The sequence below is a fragment of the Rhincodon typus genome, chromosome 14 (assembly GCF_021869965.1).
Source record: "Rhincodon typus isolate 14 chromosome 14, sRhiTyp1.1, whole genome shotgun sequence".
Taxonomy (NCBI): domain Eukaryota; kingdom Metazoa; phylum Chordata; class Chondrichthyes; order Orectolobiformes; family Rhincodontidae; genus Rhincodon; species Rhincodon typus.
In genome coordinates, this window is record NC_063345.1 from 67,337,855 (window position 1) to 67,358,814 (window position 20,960).

The following is a 20,960-nucleotide window of genomic DNA, read 5'->3' on the forward strand; positions in this document are numbered from 1 at the left end:
GAGGTGATTCACTTTGGAAGGAGTAACAGGAATACAGAGTACTGGACTAATGGTAAGATTCTTGGTAGTGTGGATGAGCAGAAAGATCCCGGTGTCCATGTGCATAGATCACAGTTCTGGTCACCGCTATAGGAAGGATGTGGAAGCATTGGAAAGGGTGCAGAGGAGATTTACCAGGATGTTGCCTGGTATGGAGGGAAGGTCTTATGAGGAAAGGCTGAGGGTCTTGAGGCTGTTTTCGTTAGAGAGAAGAAGGTTAAGAGGTGACTTAATAGAGACATACAAGATGATCAGAGGATTAGATAGGGTGGACAGTGGGAGCCTTTTTCCTCGGATGGTGATGGCTAGCACGAGGGGACATAGCTTTAAATTGAGGGGTGATAGATATAGGACAGATGTCAGAGGTAGGTTCTTTACTCAGAGAGTAGTAAGGGCGTGGAATGCCCTGCCTGCAAAAATAGTAGACTCGCCCACTTTAAGGGCATTTAAATGGTCATTGGATAAACATATGGATGATAATGGAATAGTTTAGGTTAGATGGGCTTCAGATTGGTTTCACAGGTTGGCGCAACATCGAGGGCCGAAGGGCCTGTACTGCGCTGTAATGTTCTATGTTCTATGTGTCCTCCTCACAGCTTACCTTTCCACCTAGCTTTATATCATCAGCAAATGTAGAAACATTAGTCTCTGTCTCTTCATCTAAATCAGGAATTTAGATTGGTGACAGCTAAGATCCAGCATTGATCCTTGTGGGATGTCACTATTCAGTGACTTGATAAATTTAAAATGCTCCATTTATGTCAACTCACTGTTTCCAGTCTGTTAAAAAAATTCTCTGTCCATTCTACAATATTGCCCCCAACTCAACAATTCCATATTTTGCCTTTATTTTATGTGGTACGTTACCGAATGATTTTGGAAATCCACAAATACTACATCTAGTGGTTCCTCTTTATCCAACTAAGTTATATTCTAAAAGAACTCGATGAGAAAAATTTGTTAAGCAGGATTTCCCTTTAATAAAGCCATGTTCATTTGTTCAAATCATACTGTGCTATTCTAGCCACGTTAGGACTTTGTTAATATTAGATTCCAGCTTCTCCCAATGATTGATGTTTGGTTAACTGGCCTGACGTTCACCATTTCTTCTCTCCCTTCTTTCTTGAAGAACACAATAACAATTTTCTGAAGAAGGGTCTAGGCCCGAAACGTCAGCCTTCCTGCTCCTCTGATGCTGCTTGGCCTGCTGTGTTCATCCAGCTCTACACCTTGTTATCTCAGATTCTCCAGCATCTGCAGTTCCTACTATCTCTGTTAACTTTCAATCTGTTTGGCCTGCACCTGAATCTAAGGAGTTTTGGAAGATCAAACCTTGTGCGTGCATTATTTCAAAGTTAAAACCGAACGAACTGCAGATGCTGTAAATCTGAAGAAAAACAAAAATGGCTGGAAAAGCTCAGCAGGTCTGGCAACATCGTGTTAACATTTCGTTTCCAGTGACCCTTCCTCAGAGCCTTTCAGGGAAAGGTCACCGGACCCAAAACGTTAACTCTGATTTCTCTTCACAAATGCTGCCAGACCTGCTGAGCTTTTCCAGCTATTTCTGTTTTTATTTCAAAGTTAAATTTGGTTTAGAATCGCGGGATGGTAGGTCATTTGATCTTTGGTATATGTCAGGTTTTAGTCCCTTAAATTTGTCCAATACTTTTTCTTTGTTGATATCAATTTTTAAAAATTTCCTTATTCTTGCTAGCCCCCAAGTCACTGAGAATACCTGGTGTGAAACTTGTGTCTCATACTTGCGAAGACAGATATAAATTTGTTTAATGCTCCTGTCATGTCCTCATTTCCCAGGCTTCTCTCTTTTGTCACTGCTTCCCAGGGTTCAATATTTACCTTATCTACTCTCCCTTATATATTTATCAAAGGTTTTACAATCTGTATTTAAGAATTACCGTTAGTTTATTCTCATAGTATAGTTTATTTCCCTTCTGATTAACTTTTTACTGCTCTTTGGTGGTTCCTGAAACACTCCCAATGCTCAGACTTGTTATTGTTTATTTACAACTGAGCCCCTAAAGTGGCTACATAATGGCCATTCAAGGCCAACTGCTGTTGGAATTAGAGATAGTAGGAACTGCAGATGCTGGAGAATCTGAGATAACAAGGTGTAGACCTGGATGAACACAGCAGGCCAAGTAGCATCAGAGGAGCAGGAAGAAGGGTCTAGAAGAAGGGTCTAGGCCCGAAACGTCAGCCTTCCTGCTCCTCTGATGCTGCTTGGCCTGCTGTGTTCATCCAGGTCTACACCTTGTTATCTCTGCTGTTGGAATTAATCCAGTGGGAAGCTGGCATGTTACTATGCAGTGTGCACTATAGCTGTTCCCCTGCAGACAGCTTATCATCTTAGGGAAGGATGTGCAAGGATCTCTTGATCCATGGAAATCATTGTCTGATCAAAGGATTAGAAATCTAGGCGGTGGGTGCTTGCTTGTAGACACACAGAGCTCCAACTAACAATACCTACTCTTCCACCACCACATCACGTCCCTTTCTCCTAGTTCACTCTGCGATCCTTGGACTCTGCATGAGTGTACTTCCAACAGCAACCATGACCACCTTCATGACATGTCAACAGAAGAGCTACTGGCCTCTGATTGGTTAGCAGCTCCCTCCAAGGGAGACCTCTGTCCCCATGCCTCTGATTTCAGGGGGAGTCCACTGGTGGCCTTGCCACTGCATAATTAGGTTGTGATTTGGCAAGCCTTCCCTGGAAGAGGCAGTGTTAGTGTCTCAGCAGCTCTCCTGTAGCAGCTGCTAAAATCCCTGGTGCCTTAAGAAGTTTCAGCTCATACTATGGAAGGAAACAAAACTTAAAAATGAGGAAGGGAAAGAAGATTTCCAAAATGATTAAAACCCTTTGAATAATAACATTGTTAATGGTTTACAAAATAATTGTCAATTGTTAATTGTAAAGACAGTATTTAATTAAAACTCTTTCAGATACAAATGTCAACACAAACTGAATTCCAATTAAATGGTAATGGCATAAAATGGTATTAAAGACAGATACAAAACAGGAGCTTGACTTAAAGTAAATTTGTCTTTTTTTTAACCTGTTGAAAAAGGGCAGCTTGATTCAGAACGAAGGAATCTTGCACCTTGAGTGTATTTTGTTACAGTTGTCATTGCAATCACTACTCCATCTATCCTTTAGCATCTAAGGAGCTGGTAACTTCAGGGGAACTGGCAGAGGTCGAGTGAGTAATATGGTAGGGGAGCGAAGTCTTCAGCTTTAGCACAACATTAACCCTGAAAATACAGAAGATTCAGAAGAAGGGTCCCGGCCCAAAATGTCAACTTTCCTGCTCCTCTGATGCTGCCTGGACTGCTTTGTTCCTCCAGCTCTACACTGTGTTATATCTAACAGTCCTTACTTATGTTTTGTTAGATGGTGGACAGGCACTGTGGAGACAAGAGATGTGCTGATGGTCTTCAAGTTTCTAGCCTCTGACCTGTCCTTGTAGCTATAATATTTTTGTGGCAGGTCCTGTTCAGTTTCTGTTCAATGGTATCACCAAGAATCTTAACAGTGGGGGAGTCATTGACTGTAATATGAATTACTATCAAGGGGTGATGGTTAGATTCTTCCTTGTTGGAGATGGTACATGTATAAGCATGAATGTTACTTGCCACTATCAGCCCAAGCCCGGATATTGTCCAGATATTGCAGTCTACGGATACGAGCTGCCACAGCATCTGTGGAGCTGTGGTAATAAGGCTGAAATTTGTATAACCATTAAAAAACATTTCAACATCTGACGTTAGGATGAAGGAAAGGTACAACTAAAGATGACTGGGTCATGGACATTACTCTAAGACACCCCTGCTGTGATGACCTGTGAATGAGATGATTGATCTCCAATACCACAAGCAATTTTCCTTTGACCCAGGTATGACTCCAACCAGCAGTGAGTTGTCCCGCTTATTTGAACTGACCCTGAATTTGTTCAGGCACCTTAATGCCTGATCCCACCGGCACTGTGTTCTTTTGCCATCACCGCAAAAAAGAAGATGAAGGTGAAAGAGAAAAGAAGAAAGAAAAGGTGAAAGAAGCTTGTGGCTGTGCTGGTGCTGGGCAGCAGACAAGCTCAGTGGCCCCAAATGCTGCCTACCCTGCCAGTGGCGCCATCAAGGTTTAAGGTGAGAGGGAGAAGTTTAACAAGGACCTCGTTGTAACTTTTTATGGGCCAAATGCTGGCACATTGGTCTAGGTCAGATTGGGATGCCTGGTAGGCATGGGCGAGTTGGGCCGAAGGGTCTGTTTCCATAGAAATTGCAGTCTATCGATAAATGCTGCTTTAAGACTCTAGTATCCTCTCCTTTCTACGTTTGGAAGGCTGCTCTTAACATCACGTCTGCCTATCATGTCCAGATGGTACCTCTGTATTTTGAGTAACATTCTTTGGAGCAGATAGTGGCATATTTTGGAAATTGCTTTGAAGTTGCTTGTGGTCAGCCCCGAAGATTATTATGCTCCCAGAAGTAGGTATTGATGAAGATGTTCAAAAGCAAATAAAATGGCTAGGCACTCTTTATCCATTCAAGCATAATGGTTCAATTTGTGCTAATTTCCTGGAATCAAATGCAACCCACTGTCCTTGCTGCATTAGGATTGCACCAAATCCTGAGTCACTGGTAGTGAGATGTGGGACCTTGCTGCCAAGTGCAGTCTCTCTCACCTCACCTGTGCAGTTCAACTCTTCCGTTTATGTTCGGAGCAAAGCTGTCATGAAGTCACAGGCTGAGTGGGCCTGGAAGAACCTGAACTTAGCGTCAGAGACCAGGTTAATTGTTGAGCAAGTGCTGTTTGATAGTATCTTGGCAGGTTCTGGAGCGAAGTCTTCAGTAGTGTTGCTGGTAGATTGACAAGGCCCATAGCCTTTACTTTATCCAGTGCCTTCATCCATATTTTGATATCACGTATCCAGATCTGCAGAGAACTGAATCCTTTTATGGCATTCTCTGCTTCATGCAACGACTGTTCTAATACCAGGTGAGTGGGATGTACACTGAATGTGCTGATGGGTTTAGTAGCATTGGAAAATAAGCTTCCTCTTGATAAGGCTTTCTATTGGGATTGGTCTATGCTGGGTCTGTTAACCTGATCACCTATTAGGTTTAAAATATCACGTGAATGATAGCCAAAAGGTGGAAAAAGAGGCCAATGTGAAAATTACTTACAATCAAAAATGAAACACATTCCCAGTGGTTGTCTTTCTGCATAACCTGTAGGAGTCCATTTCAGTAATAATGCTTTTGTTACATTTCAAAAGAGGGCATGACAGAGAATGGGCTGAACATTGCAAGTGAATCCATCACTGTCATTATGGACACACAGATATTTCTAACCATAGGAATGGTGGGCTGAATGGATATATCCTGTGCTGGATAATTCCAGCAGAGGGCAACATTTTGTATTTAATGTAGGGGCAGGCTGTGTGCAGGGAACACGTGAAGTTAATTAGACTCTTAAAATCCTCCTTATAATACATGTAGAAAAAGCCATCCAGAAGATATTGTTCTGTAATAACACTTCCCTGACCTGAGGGAAGAATATTTTCACAAATGAGTTCAGTCACAAAGGAATATTTTAAGAGTAGACTTTCAGCAGTGTTTAGGGTTAGATCTCATTTATCCATCAACTAGAGCATTCACTCACTGTACTGATGTTTGGTTTGGATGATTTTCGGACCTAAATGCAGCTGTCACCACTCTCTGTGCATTCTCTGCAAGATCATGCAGCACAGCATTCAGCAGTTTGTATGTCATAAGGAACGATGACCCTGCTCCAAAGATGGAACCAACCACTGGGATGATGTCAAGGGCGAGCTCAATTGCTGAGATGGTGACAGCAGCAACACCCCAGGCCAATCTGTTTATGACATCGGGAATTATCTCCCCCCCGACCAGGGAAGTTGTTATCACTGCTTTCAGATCCTCCACAGATTTCCCTGCCCTTTTGGCCAGTCTTTCAAGATCAGAATCATTCAGACCCAGACATTGACGGAAATGTATTATTCCGCCAATCAGTATGCTGATGTCACTAGCAAGGGAGACTCCAGGAACTGGCACTGCCCCGATTACACCAGAAAGCGTCGCCAACATCCAGACTCGTTTCTTTAGCTCTTTCCTTTTCTTCTCCACAATGTCTGAGTTTAAATTTGGAAGGGCCAGCATGTACACACTTTTCTTTATACATGGAAGGTCACCTTCAAGAGCTTTATTTAACAGACTAAGATCATACAGATGCAGATCCAAGTTTGAAATCAGGAACACACTGGGTTTTGGGATCCCTGCCTGTTGCAGCTTGCTGACACAGTCCTTCCTGATCTTCACCAGTTCTTCCTCTTCATTAAATTTCCCCCCTCCCCTTCTCTTTGAATCAAGATCATTATCGATTTTAGATCGAACAAAATAGAAATTCTTCCCAAGCCGTTTAATCTCTTTGGCAAATTTTGTGTCATTTTCTTTGAATCGACAGTGTGAGATGATGATGAAGAAATCATATTTCTTAAATTTCATTTCCTTCAGGTATTTATTCGCTGGGAATTTTTTGGTCCCAATTCCTGGCAGATCCCAGAAACAAACATTTGGCAGGTTGGGAGGATGTTTGTATCCGGTTGGCTCCTTTGTGGTTTCTCTGTTACCAACTTCAGCTGCTCCCTCATCATCGATCTGAAGTCCTCTCATCGCATTGATGAAGGAAGATTTCCCTGCACCCGTTTCTCCTGTCACTGCAACATTAAGTGCTGTCTTGTCCAGCTCAGTTACTTTCTGCTGTAACACTTTTTTAACCATTTCCACTCCACCCGTTTCATAATCAGATTTCAGTTTGTTAAGCTCTTCCTCAGTGAAGAATGAAGAGTTTGAAGATTCCACTGTTTGATTTTCCAAACAATCTGAAGGTTCACCTCCTTGATCTTTGGAAGAAAATATGTTTAAAATAATCCTTTTTTGAAATTTTCAGAACCTCCTAACACACTTAATTTCTCATTGATTGTTAAAATGCAATCATTGTTTTAAATGTAGCTGAGTGTGATGCCCAATTTGTACACAAGGTCTTACCATCAGCAAAGTGGTGAACGGCCATCATCCCTCTTACTGATGGACCCCTTGTGTTTCGGTTCATAGCTACCAAATTTGAGAAAAATCATATCCTCTGCGTCTCTGTCTCTAGACAGTAGCAACCAAATGTTTATCTCCACACCTCAAGTTTTTCTTCACCAGTCTGTGAATCACCTTCCTTCAGTCTATCTAAGCCCTCCCAAGGGGATGGTTCTCAACTGATGTTTGTGAGGTTCAAGTGTTTTGATGGATCAAGTAAAGGGACGATTGGTTAAGGCCTAAACTAAGGTCCTTGGCTGTTGAAGATTCTTCTTCCTGTTGAAGGACTGAAGAAAGGGAGAGTTTAATAGAATACAGGAGCTGTATGAATGCCAGTATACTTTCTTTATGAGCAACATTGAGCAAATGTAATGTGTTGCATTGATAGTTTGTATTCTAGTAGAAGAAGCTGAAGAAACAGTTTAGTTCAGGCATGGCAAGACAGCTTGGTCACATGTTGTGTGGGTCCTGTTGCATGTGAGAAGACATGGATGCTGCCAGTGACATAGCCAACCATATGTGCAGGTGATGTAACCAGCCACAGAAACCTGAGGTCTGGATTTTGCAGTTTGATTGGCATCTAGAGTCACTATGATGTATCCATGAGGCTGATAACAAGGGTGGGTAGCATGTTCAGAGAGGTAGTTACACTGCAGACAGAAAGGAAATGGGTGACTATCAAAAAATCCAAGAGAACCAGGAAGAGAACCCTAAAGTTCCACTTGCTAATTGGTTTTCTAGCTTGGTGAGGGCACTGGCTCCTTGGAGGACTGCAGTCAGAGCCAGGTTCATGGAAGGGAAATGGGAAGCTGAGAAGGAGCTCAGATTTGACAGAAGTGAAATGGTAAAAAATTAGAAAAGTCAAAGGCAAAAATAGAAGACAGGTAGCAATGGCAAGCACCAAATAGGATCAGAATAAAGAATAATTAAAACAAAGTCTGAATTAAAGCTACTGCATCTGAATGTTAGCTGTGCAGCATTCACAAAAAGGTTAATAATTTGACTGTACAATTTGAGGTAAATGGGTATGATTTAATTTCTATTACAGAGATGTGGCTTCACGGTGACTAAACTCAGAAGGTGAATATTCAAGGATATTTGGGATTTAGTAAGGACAAGCAAAAACTTTTGCTAAGAAATGAAATCATTAAATTACTAAGAGAAGATCTTAGATCAAAGGAGCAAAATGTAAAATCAGTTTGGATGCATAACAGTGAACATTGGTGGGAGTTGTTTATTGGCCACCATAAGACTTAAGATGATAAGATATAGGAGCAGAATTAGGCCATTAGGACTGCTCCATCATTCAACCATGGCTGATACGTTTGTCAACCCCATTCTCCTGCTTACTCATTGTAACCCTTGATTCCTTGACGAATCAAAAACCTATCTGCATCTTAAATACACTTTATATTTTGGCCTCCGCAGCCTCCTATGGCAATGAGTTCCACAGATTCCCTACCTCTGATTGAAGAAATTCCCCCTCATCTTTGTTTTTCTTTATTTATTCACAGGATGAGGGTATGGCTGGCCAGGCAATATTTATTGCCCAGCGGGCAGTTAAGAGTCAACCACATTGCTGTGGGTCTAGTGTCACATGTAGGCCAGACTAGGTAAGGACAGCAGTTTCCTTCCCTGAAGGACATTAGTGACCAGATGGGTTCTTCCTGACAATCAACAGTGGATTCATTATCATCATTGTACTCTTAATTCCAGATTTTTATTGAATTCACCATCTGCCAATTCCAACCCAGGTCTCCAGAGAGTCTCTGGGTTAACTGTCCAACGATAGTACCACTAGGCCATCTGCCTCCCCACTTCTAAGGGGATGGCCCTTCACTCTGAGGCTTTGCCCTCAGGTCCTAGTCTCTCTTACTAGTAGAAACATCTTCTCCATATCCATCCAGGTCTCTCAGTATTCTGTAAGTTTCAATGAGATTCCCGCCTCCTCTTTCAAATCTCCATGGAGTGCAGACCATGAGTCCTCAACCGTTCCTCATATGATAAGTTCTTCATTCCAGGGATCATTCTTGTGAATTGCTTCTGGACCCCCTAAAAGGCTAATACATCCTTCCTTAGATTTAGGGCACAAAACTGCTCACAATCTTCCAAATGCAGTCTGATCAGAGTCTTATACAGCCTCAGCAGTACATCCCTGCTCCAGACATCTTGAAATGATTGCTAACATTGCATTTGCCTTCCTAACTGCCAACTGAACCTGCATGTTAACCTTATGAGAATCCTGAAATAGGATGCCTAAGGATTTCTGGAGCCTTTCCCCATTTAGAAAATAGTTAATGCATCTGTTCTTCCTACCAAAGTGCATAACCTAACTTTCCCACATTGTATTTCATCTGTTACTCTCCTAGCTTTTCAAAGTCCTTCTGCAGCCTTCTGCCCCCTCATCACTACCTGTCTCTCTGCCTTTGTGTTATCTGCAAACTCAGCAACAATGTTCTTTCGTCCAGATTGTTAATGTAAAAGTGCAAATAGTTGTGGTCTCAACATTGAGTCTTACAGAACTCCACTAGTCACCAGTTGCCATCCAAAAGAGACCCTTTATCCCTATTCTCTCAATCTGCATGTCAGCCAGTCCTCTCTCCATGGCAGTACCTGGCCCCTAACACCATGGGCTTTTATCTCACTCAGCAACCTCCTGCACAGCACCTTATACAAAGGCTTATCAAATAGATCATGTCCACTGGCTCTTGTTTATCTAACTTGTTCATTCCCTCTTCAAATAATTCTAACAGATTTGTCGGATATGACTTCCTCTTGATGAAATCATGCTGACTCAGCCCTATTTTACCATGCCCTTCCAAGTACTCTGCAATATCATCCTTAATAATGGACTCAAAATATTACCAATGGCCAAGGTCAGGCTAACCAGCCTATAGTTTCCTGTCTTCTGCTTCCCTCCCTTCTTAAAAAGGTGTGTTACATTTAGCCATTTTCCAGTCTTCTTGGACCCACCCTGACTCCTGTCATTCCTGAAATATCACCACCCAATGCCTTTACAATCTCCACAGTTATCGCATTCAGAACTCTGGGGCATAGTCCATCAGTTCAGGTGATTTATCCACCTTCAGACCTTTCAGCTTCCCCAGCTTCCTTAGTGATGGCTGCTACACTTGGCTCTGACCCCTGACTGTCTTGAAGTTCTAGAATGCTGCTGGTGTCTTTCACCATGAAGACTGATGTAAAGCATCCATTCAGGTCCTCCAGTATTTTTTTGTTCCCTATTATGATTTCTCTAGTCTCGTTTTCAAGCAATCCAATATCAACTTTTGCCTCACTCATCTTTTATATAACTAAAAACTCTTGCAATCTTCTTTTGTATTACTGGCTAGCTTACCCTCATTTTTCATCCTCTCTCTCTTTCTCCTCCCCCCTCCACTTATTGCTTTTTTTCAGACATCCTCTGTTGGTTATTAAAAGTTTTCCAATCCTCTGGCTTCCTGCTCATTTTCATCACAATGTGCACTTTTTCTTTTGCTTTTATACAGTGCCCATTTTCCCTTGTTTTGTTCACCCCTTAGTATTTTTCTCCTTCCTTGGAATGAATTTCTGTTGTGTCTCCCAAATTACCCCCAGAAACTCCTGTCATTGCTGCTCCAATGTCTTCCCTGCTCAATTCCCCTTTTAATTAACTCTGGCCAGCTCCTCCATTATGTCTTTGTAGATAGCTTTGCTCAATTGTAATACTGTTATATCTGATTCCAACTCTGCCTCTCAAACCAAAGGGTAAATTCTATCATATTATGCTCACTGCTTCTGAGAGGTTCCTTCATCTTAAGCTCCCTAATCAAGTCTGCCTCATTACATAACACCAAATCCATAATTACCTGTTCCCTGGTGGGCTGTACCATAAGTTGCTCCAAAAGAAATCGCATAGATATTGCACAAATTCCTTTTCTTAAGATCTGTTGCCAACCTGATTTCTTTAGTCCATTTGCATATTGAAGTCCCACATGTTTTGTGTAATAATGCCTTTCTTACGTGTCTTTTCTATCTCCTGAGTTATTTTCTGCCCCAAATCCTGACTACAGCAAAGGAGCCTGTACATAATTTCTACACGGTTCTTTTTCCTTTGCAGTTCCTCAACTCTACCTACCTGGCTGATGGCAGAGTTTGAATTCAATAATAATCTTGAAAGAAACCATTAAAACCATGAAACCATTGTCAATTGTCAGGAAAAACTCATATGGTTCATTAATGTCCTTGAGGGAAGGAAATCCATTGTCCTTCCCTGGTCTAGCCAACACGTGACTCCAGATCCACAGCAATGTGGTTGACTCTTCGGAATGGGTAATAAATGCTGGTCCAGCCAGTGGCACGCACATCCGGATGAATAAAAGAGAAAAAGATTCTACATCTTCTCACACTGTATCATTTCTTGTTGTTGATTAAATTTAATTTCTTACTGACAAGGCAACTCTGTCTCTATTGTCTGTCTGCCTGTCCTTTCGATAATACAGGTATCCTTAGATATTTAGTTCACAGCCCCTATCTCCTTGCATCCATGTCTCTGTGATACACACAAAACTGTACCTGCCAATTTGAATCTTAGTTACAAGCTCATTTAATTTGTTTTGTATTTTGCATGCATTTAAGTACAACACCCTCGATGCATTGACAGCACCCTTCTCATAGGAGTCTCCTAATCTGTCTGAAGTTAGATTCCTGACCCTTTCCACACTCTCTGTCCTATTACTTTAGAAGCTTTCATCATTTTTCCAAAGCTCTCCTAACCACTTAGAGTAGCAGGTAGAGTTTAATTTAGATGAATGTGAGGTATTGCATTTTGTTAAAGCAAATCACGGCAAGACTTATAATGGTAAGGTCTTGGGGAATGTTGCCAAGCTCAGAGACCTTGGGTGTAGGTTCATAGCTCCTTGAAAGTGGAGTTGCAGACAGAAAGAGTAGTGGAAAAGGCATATGGTATGCTTGCCTTTATTGGTTTGGAGATTGATTATAGGGGTTGGGAGGCCATGTTGCAGTTGTACATGACATTGGTTAGGCCACTTTTGGAATTCTGTGTGCGAATCTGGTCTCCCTACTTTTGGAAAAATGTTGTGAAACTTATAAAGGTTCCAAAAAGATTTACAAGGAGGTTGCCAACGTTCGAGGGTTTGAACTATAGGCAGAAGCTTTAGAGGATGGAACTATTTCCCTGGAACATTGGAAGCTGAAGTTTGATCTTATAAAGGTTTATAAAATCATGAGGGGCATGGAAAGGGTGAATAGCTAAAATCTTTGCCCCAAGGTAGAGGAGTCCAAACTAGAGGCATATGTTCAAGGTAAAAGGGGAAAGATTTAAAAGGGATCTAAGGGGCAAATTTTTCATACAGTGTGCGCTGTGTGTATGGAATGACCTGCCAAAGGAAATGTTGGAGGCTGGTACAATTACAACATTTAAAAGGCATCTGGATGGATATATGAATAGGAAGGGTTTAGAGAAATATGGCCCAAATGCTGGCAAATGGCAGATTAATTTATGATATCTGGTCAGCACAGACGTGTTAGACCGAAGGGTTTGTTTCCGTGCTGTACATCTCTATGGCACTATGACAAATTTAAAATCCTTGCAACCACTCAATTTATCCTTTCCTCTAGGATCCTTGTCCCAGATCAGTTCAGGTGAAGGCTGATCCAATGGTACCATTCCTTTCTGTCCAAATAGTGATGCTAGGGGCCTGCCAAATGGAACCCCTCTTACTCACACCATTCCTTTGGCCACCTATTTACTTCCTTAATTTTGTTTACTTTATGCAAATTTGCACATGGCTTGGGTAATAATCCAGAGAATGACTGCCTCACTTTTAGTCGCACCATCCTGGTCCTGACCACTGACCAAATTTGAAGTACTTAACCTACAGGCTGTGACTGCCTCCAGAAACACAGATAAATCTCTCCCTCCCTGATGTGTTGCAGTGATCAAAGCTCAGACTCCATCAACTCTGATTAGCAAACTGTAATGGTAATATTGGGCATGCTATAAATCATGAAACTATTGACTCATGTAACATGGTAATACAGAAACAACAGATCACTTTAATTTACACATAGACTGGGTGAATCCAAACAGCAGTAATGCTAATGATGATGTATTACAGTATATAGAAGCAATATATTGAGGAACCAACTAGGAATCAGGCTATTTTGGACAAGGGTTGCATAACGTGTAAGAGCTAATTAATAATCTTGCTAAAAAGGAGCCTTTTGGAAATAGTGACCCGAATTTGAGGGAATTTTGGATTTGATTTGAATGCAATAAAACTCATTCTGAAACTCAGGTTTTGGATCTGAAGAAACAGATTATGAAGTCATGAGGAGCCCTTTAGTTGTGGTGGAATGGGAAAATCCCTAAAAGACTTGATGACAGGCTGTGGCTTGTATTTTAAAAAAAAATGATGTACAACTTATATCCATTTCAGTAAGGCACAAACACTCTAAATGGAAGAGTAAATCATACATTGTTAACAAAATAAATAAAAGGTTGCAATTGATCGAAGGAATTAGCTTATAAGGATGCAAGAAAAAGTTGCGAGCCTGACAATTGGGTGCAATTCAGAACTCAGTGAAAAAGGACCAAGAAAATACTTAAAAATGTGAAAAGAGAATAATGAATGCAAACAAGCAAGGTACTTAGAGATGGGCTACAAAAGCATCTTCAGGCATGTTGAATAGAAAAAAGCCTAGCTAGGACAAATGTGGGCACATTACAGTTGGAGATTGGAGAACAAGGTGGAGAAACTGTGTCTGCCTTCACAGAGGATACAGAAAATCTCCTAGAAACACAAAGCGACCAAGAAAGTGTGGAATGGAGGAACTAAAAGAAATAAGCATTCGTAAAGAGGTAATGCTGGAAAAGTTAACTTGATTGAAGGCTGATAAACTTCCTGGGTCAGATTGCCTTCATCTGAGAGTGCTAAAGCTGATGCCCAGAGGGATACTGAATGTATCGGTGATTAACTGTCAAAATTCTTTAGATTCTGTAAGTGTTCCTATAGACTTAGAAAAGCAATGTAACACCACTATTCACAAAGGGAGGAAGAGGGAAAACCACAGAGGTGTTAGTTTGACAACACTCATTGTTAAAATATGTAAAAGATATCATAACAGGACATTTGGAAAAGAAGTCAGAGTCAACATAGATTTGTGAAGGGGGAATCTTGTTGACAAACATATTGGTGTTTCTTTGAGGCTATTACTTTTAGCACTGATCCAGGAGAATCAATGGGTGTAGTCATTTGAATTTTCAGCTACCTTTTGATAAGGTCCCACACGGGTTAGTGAATAAAATTAGAAGGTACAGGATTGGGCTAAAACATACAAGTGTAGAACATAGAACCTAGAACCTTACAGCGCAGTACAGGCCCTTCGGCCCTCGATGTTGCGCCGACCTGTGAAACCAATCTGAAGCCCATCTAACCTACACTATTCCATTATCGTCCATATGTTTATCCAATGACCATTTAAATGCCCTTAAAGTTGGCGAATCTACTACCGTTGCAGGCAGGGCATTCCACGCCCTTACTACTCTCTGAGTAAAGAACCTACCTCTAACATCTGTCCTATATCTATCACCCCTCAATTTAAAGCTATGTTGTGCTAGCCATCACCATCCGAGGAAAAAGGCTCCCACTGTCCACCCTATCTAATCCTCTGATCATCTTGTATGTTTCTATCAAGTCACCTCTTAACCTTCTTCTCTCTAACGAAAACAACCTCAAGACCCTCAGCCTTTCCTCATAAGACCTTCCCTCCATACCAGGCAACATCCTGGTAAATCTCCACTGCACCTTTCCAATGCTTCCACATCCTTCCTATAATGCGGCGACCAGAACTGTACGCAATACTCCAAGTGTGGCCGCACCAGAGTTTTGTACAGCTGCAACATGACCTCATGGCTCCGAAACTCAATCTCTCTACCAATAAAACCTAACACACCTTATGCCTTCTTAACAACCCTATCTGAGAAGTGGTTAATAGTCAGAAAGCAGAAATTAGCTATAAATAGATTATTGTCAAATACCAGACTGTTTACCAGTAGGATATGGTAAGGATCATTACTTGATCCATGCTGTTCACAATGTACATAAATGATGTGGATGTGGAGACCAATTGTAAGATTTCCATGGTCTTTTAATAAATGGGTCTGTGAATGATTCATTATTGCACACCTTTTGGAAATTGAAATATAAAATATCTTGTGCTTCCTGTTGATCTATCTGGCTGGCTGCCACCTGAACGAATTCTAATAAAATGTGTCAGGCATGATTTCCCCTTTAGAAAGCATTGCTGACTGCTTGATTAATTAGACTTGACATTTTCCCAGTGACAGATGTTAAAATGGAATATAAATGTGAATAAGTGTAAAGTTCTCCAATTTGGAAGAAAAATCAGAAAAAGCAGAGTATTTTTAAATGGTGAGAGGTGAAAGGGACCCAGTGTCCTTGTTTACAAGTCAATAAAAGTTAGCATGCAGCAGCAACAATCAATTAGGAAGGCAAAAATGTGGGCCCTCATTGCACAGGGATTTGAGACCAGGAGTAAAGATATACTTCCATCGAGCCTTTTCAGGATCTCAGTTGACATATTGTGTACAGTCTTAGTCCCCTGCAAACAGCCATATAGTTTCATAGATGGAGTGTAATGGAGCTTCACCGGAATAATCCTGCAATGGCATGATTGTCTTATGAAGAGCAATCGAAGAAACTTTATTTTGCAGAAGGGGTGACTGCATTATATCTGATGAAATTCTGATGATGCATGATAGAGTTGATATATTGTACATGTAACTATATATATATTTACATATACAGTATATCAACTCCGTCATGCATCATCAGAATTTTATCAGATAGAACGCAGTCACCCCTCCTATATCTAGATCTATACAAGATGTTTCCCCTGACATTTGAGTCTAAAACCAGGGACATAATCTCCAGAGAAGAAGGCAATTTAAGCTGAAGAGGAATTCCTTCATTTAGATGGTGTTGAATCATTGGAATTTGCTGTTCAAGACAGGCATAGATGCTCAATCATTGAGCATATTCATGACAGGTATCAATTAAAATCTGGAGAACAATGACATGGAGATCATGCAGATCAGCCATGATCTAATTTAACTGGTAGGGAGACTCCGTGGGCTGAATGGCCTACTCCTGTTTCTATGTACCTTTGAGCCTATGACAGAATACGAGGAGTTTCTTGACCAGCCTAGAGCTGGCTTGTCCCGTTCTCCTCCTCTGTCTCTCACTATTTTCCCTGTCTGATGCAGTTGCATATAATCAGCCTCCCCACCCCCATGGAAACCTGGATGTTGCTGACTGTCAATGATCCCTCTCCCTTTCCCTTCAATGACTCTATCATCTCTCGACTTATATTTTGAGTTGCCCCTTACTACATCAGTAATCCTCTCTGCACCCCAGCATGCTGTCTCCAATCCTCACTATTTATTTCCCAGCACTTAACCCTGATAACCTGCTCCCAAACCCTTAACTTTTTATGAAGAGGACTCCAGGACCAATCACGGCCCACTCCCTTGACACCCCTAGCTGGAAAGCCTCCAACAATAAATGACAAATTTTGCGTACACAGCGGGTATGCAGGGCAGGTGTAACAAGGGCTTGGCACCATAGCACCAACAATGCATTGTGACCACTCCCTTGATAGATTACTACTGTCAACTGTGACAAGCTGCCTGCTTTTGCATCTACAATGGAAAGTAAGGCAAGACAGAGGTATCTTTATTTTCTTGCTGAGGGAGCAGAGTGCAAAAAGGCAAGGCAGGGATCCTATGAGCCTTTGAAGTAGGCATAAAGTGATTGACAGCTAAAAGAGCTGGCATGCAGCCCTGAGCTGCACCATGATCAAATCTATGCCTGTACTCAGACAGCAGCTTTGCAATGAAAATGCAGAACCAAACTGTAAGTGGATCAGAGATCTGCCATGAGGGTGTGGTGAAGCTGGGATGGGCCAACTGCCAATTACGTGGGTGTGGGGTATTGTGGTCACTGTCTATGCAGCATACCCTGAGATATTAATCATGTGTGTTCAAGGCAAAGGTCCAGAAGAGCAAGCGGTGAGATGGAGTCACCAGCAACCGCACAGACTTTCACATCAGGAATTCTCTGCATCCAGTTTGCATCAGGTAGGTGGAAGAATGGGAAACTGCATTTTAATAAGGTGTGAATAAGTAATAATGAGAGTGTTAAGGAGTGATTATGCTTGCTAACAAGCCTCTTGCTGCTCTCCAGTGTGTATCTCACCTCACCATTCAGCATGTGGTTGGAAAATGGGGCTTTTGGTTCTCAGTGTCAATAAGTTCTTCATTGGACTTCTCACCTGATTTTCCCAACTTTCTCACCAAGGCTCATTTTGTTCAGGAGCTTGTACGATTCTGGCCAAAGGGCTGAATGGCCATGTGCAGTATTGGATGATTCAATAATTCTAGGAGCAGGCAGATTTCTTTGGTGCTATGTTAAATGAAGGGAATGGTCTGGGTGCTATGTGTGTGTAAAATTGATTGGGGCTCTCTTAACCTTCATACCCCTCTCTCTTGTTTCACATTACGCCCAGGCAAATTCATTCTTCAAAACTGATGCATGGATTCCTTCCCAGAAGTAGATAGAATATTTCCTGGAATGACTCCACAAAAAGGGGATATTGCAGAGGGTAATTTCTGTAAGCCTTTAAGATATCAGCTAGAGCATTGACTCACCGGATTGATTCAGTTTCAACTGCAGCTGTTACCACTCTTTGTGCGTTCTCTGTAAGATCATCCAGTGCAGCATTCAACAGCTTGTAGGCTGCAAGGTATGATGATCTTGCTGCAAAAGATGGAAGCAACAACTGGGATTGTGACAGAGGTAATCTCCACTGCTGATATGCTGTTGATCCTGAGCCTCTCTCTTCTTCTTGTTATATAGGGAATTATATCTGCCTCAACTAGGGGAATTGACACCACTGCTTTTAGTTTTTCTACAGGTTTTTCTGCAACGTTGGCCAGTCTTTGAAGAGAGGCATTGTTCAGACCTAGGCATTCATGGATTTTTTTTATTGTGTTAATCAGTATCACTCAAAGAACAGCCCAGGAGCTGAAAATGCTCCGATTGTCCCGGAAACTATTGCTACCATCCAAATTTGTTTCCTTAGCTCTTCCCTTTTCTTCTCCACAATCTTTGAATTTAAGTTTGGAAGAGCCAGTATGTGTACACTTCTTTTAATATTTGGAAGATCATCTTCAAGAGCTTTATTTAACAGATTAAAATCATACTGATTCAGATTGAAGCCTGACATCAAGAACACAAATGGTGATTGGATCCCTGCCTCTTGCAGCTTGCTGACACTGTCATTCCTGATCTTTTCCAGTGTGTTCACTTCATTAAATCTTCCTCTTCCTCTTCTCTCTGAATCAAGATCATTATCAATTTTAGATCGAATAAAGTAGAATTTCTTCCCCAGCTGTTTAATCTCTTTGGCAAGTATCACATCATTTTCTGTGAATCGACAGGCTGTGATAATGATGAAGAAATCATATATTTTAAAATTCATTGCCTTCAGTATTTATTAGCTGGAAACCTTGCCGTTCCAATTCCTGGCAGATCCCAGAAACAAACATGCGGCAGTTTGGGATGTTTGTGGTTTCTGTGGCCCCAGTTTCAGCTGCTTCCTCATCATTTCGCTGAAGCCCTCTCATTGCATTGATGAAGGTGGATTTTCCTGCACCAGAGTCTCCTGTTACTGCAATATTCAGCTCTGTGTTGTCCAGCTCAGATAACTTCTTCTGTATCAGTGGTATAACCTTTGTGACACCATGTTTTACAAAGGCATTCTTCATTTCATTAATCTCAGCCAGACTGAAGTATGAGGAGTTTGAAGACTGATCCATCTGATCTCTGAAAGAAGCATTTTATCAATATATATTTCAGCAGCAAGCTGTTACATTGTCAAAACATTCCTTCGCACTCACATCAAATGAATAAAGTGATGAAGCACAATAACTGTTGTTATGCAACAGGTTGTTTCAGCTAATTCATGGACTGCAATGTCCAAATCATGGGATGAATGATCAGCTAGATTGTCTGTTCTTGAAGCCAACCAGCCTTCCTTAGACACTTTAAATCTGTGTCCTGAGCTACAACAGCAGAGAAAGCACATTGACTGTTTTTCATATCAGTAGCGACTTCCCCTCATTTGCTTGTCCAAAACCCTCCCCATTAAATGTTATCAATCTGTCTAAACTCTACCAATTGGATGTCTCTCCAGTGTTCTCTGCAAGAATCAGTGAAATGATGTGTTTGGGGGATTGAGGGTTGGACAAAGCCTAAACTGAGGGCCCTGGTTCGTGAGACTAATCCCCCTGAGCTGAAAGGATGAAGAAGAGGGGAGGCTAATGGAGGTACATGAACAAGCACACTCTCACTACAAGTGATGCCACTGAGCAAGGGGCATGTGTTACAATCACAGGCTGAGCTGGAGCAGGAGGAACTGAAAAGATACAATACGAGGAGTTTCATGACCAACCTGGAGCTGGATCCTCCCATCCTCCGTCTCTGTCTGTCACTGCTTTCCCCGTCTGCCTGCCCAATGACTCAAGAAAGCCCTCCTCAGAAAGGGGGGAGAGGCCAGAGGCTCGTAGCTCCTTCCCTGATGTCGCTTCTTTGTCTTAGGTTGTGTTTAGTTTTCTCCTGTTAGAGGAAAGTAGATAGTGTGAGTGGCAGCACTTTATTTACCATCCGATAACTCACAAACCTGGTGTGAGGATTCATCCTTCATCAGAGTGAGGACAGGAACAGGAAACTAGAAAATTCATCCCGGAGCTTTTTACATCGTGGAGAGAGAGGTTCGATTAAAGTCTTGAGTCTGGTGGGACTTGCTCAAAAGAAGGATCTCTTCCAAAGAAGAGTCACACTGGACTCGAAATGGTACATTTGTTATTCTCTCCACTAATGCTGCTAGACCTGCTGAGCTTCTTGAGTACTTTCAAATCTTATTTCAGAATTTACCAAAGTTGTTTAAAGGGAAAAAAATCTTACGACTTGAGTCCCTCGTTTGCATATTTAATAGCTTACTGAAATCTAACTAAGATTATTCATGAAAGCTGGGTAGATGTTCTATTAATATTCAAGAAGGACATCTAGTCAATAGCAGGAAAATGATATGTTCAGTAGTTTGACATCAGTTATAAATAAATTGCTGGAAGAAGAAATTGAGCTATTTTTATGTGCTTCAGAAAATCTGAATTCCTGAGAAATACAACACCAATCTACATGGGTCATGTTGAATGGCTCATTGATTCTGACAGAATAGTTATCATGGCTAACCTCTGATTTTAAATCTAAAAAATTACTCAACTGTCTCATTTTAATATAGACTTTGAATTTTTGATTCCTAGGTATATTTTCTAAATAGGCAGTGCTATTCATATGCATGTTTTTGATTGTGGCGCAATTATCTTTGTGTGCTGTACCTGCACAAAGTGTAGATTCAGGTTACATCAGAATTATTTGCACATACCTAATATTTTTACATCATCAAACCAAATGGCGTTCCATTCATTAGGAGTCTGTGTGATTCTGAAAATTTCCACTGTTGACATTTGTCCATCCACAGACTCAATAACTTACCTTTTCACGTCTCATAAATTGTCAACACGCATTGACAAAATGAATAAAACATCGACTTCAGAGATAGTAGGAACTGCCGATGCTGGTGAATCTGAGATAACAAGGTGAGGAGCTGGATGAACACAGCAGGCCAAGCAGCATCAGAGGAGGAGGAAG

General features: G+C 41.4%; 1 protein-coding gene and 1 pseudogene across 1 annotated transcript; both read right to left on the reverse strand.

Annotated features, from left to right (window-relative positions):
- Positions 1–5,718: 5,718 nt before the first annotated feature.
- LOC109936450 (interferon-inducible GTPase 5-like) lies at positions 5,719–17,552 on the reverse strand. Its single transcript, XM_048604957.1, has 2 exons — positions 17,521–17,552; positions 5,719–7,012 (listed from the first exon to the last, which is right to left on the reverse strand). Exons 1-2 carry the CDS (start codon positions 17,550–17,552, stop codon positions 5,719–5,721), a joined length of 1,326 nt encoding a protein of 441 aa, XP_048460914.1.
- Positions 17,553–17,953: 401 nt separating this feature from the next.
- LOC125484797 lies at positions 17,954–19,721 on the reverse strand (annotated as a pseudogene).
- Positions 19,722–20,960: the final 1,239 nt, after the last annotated feature.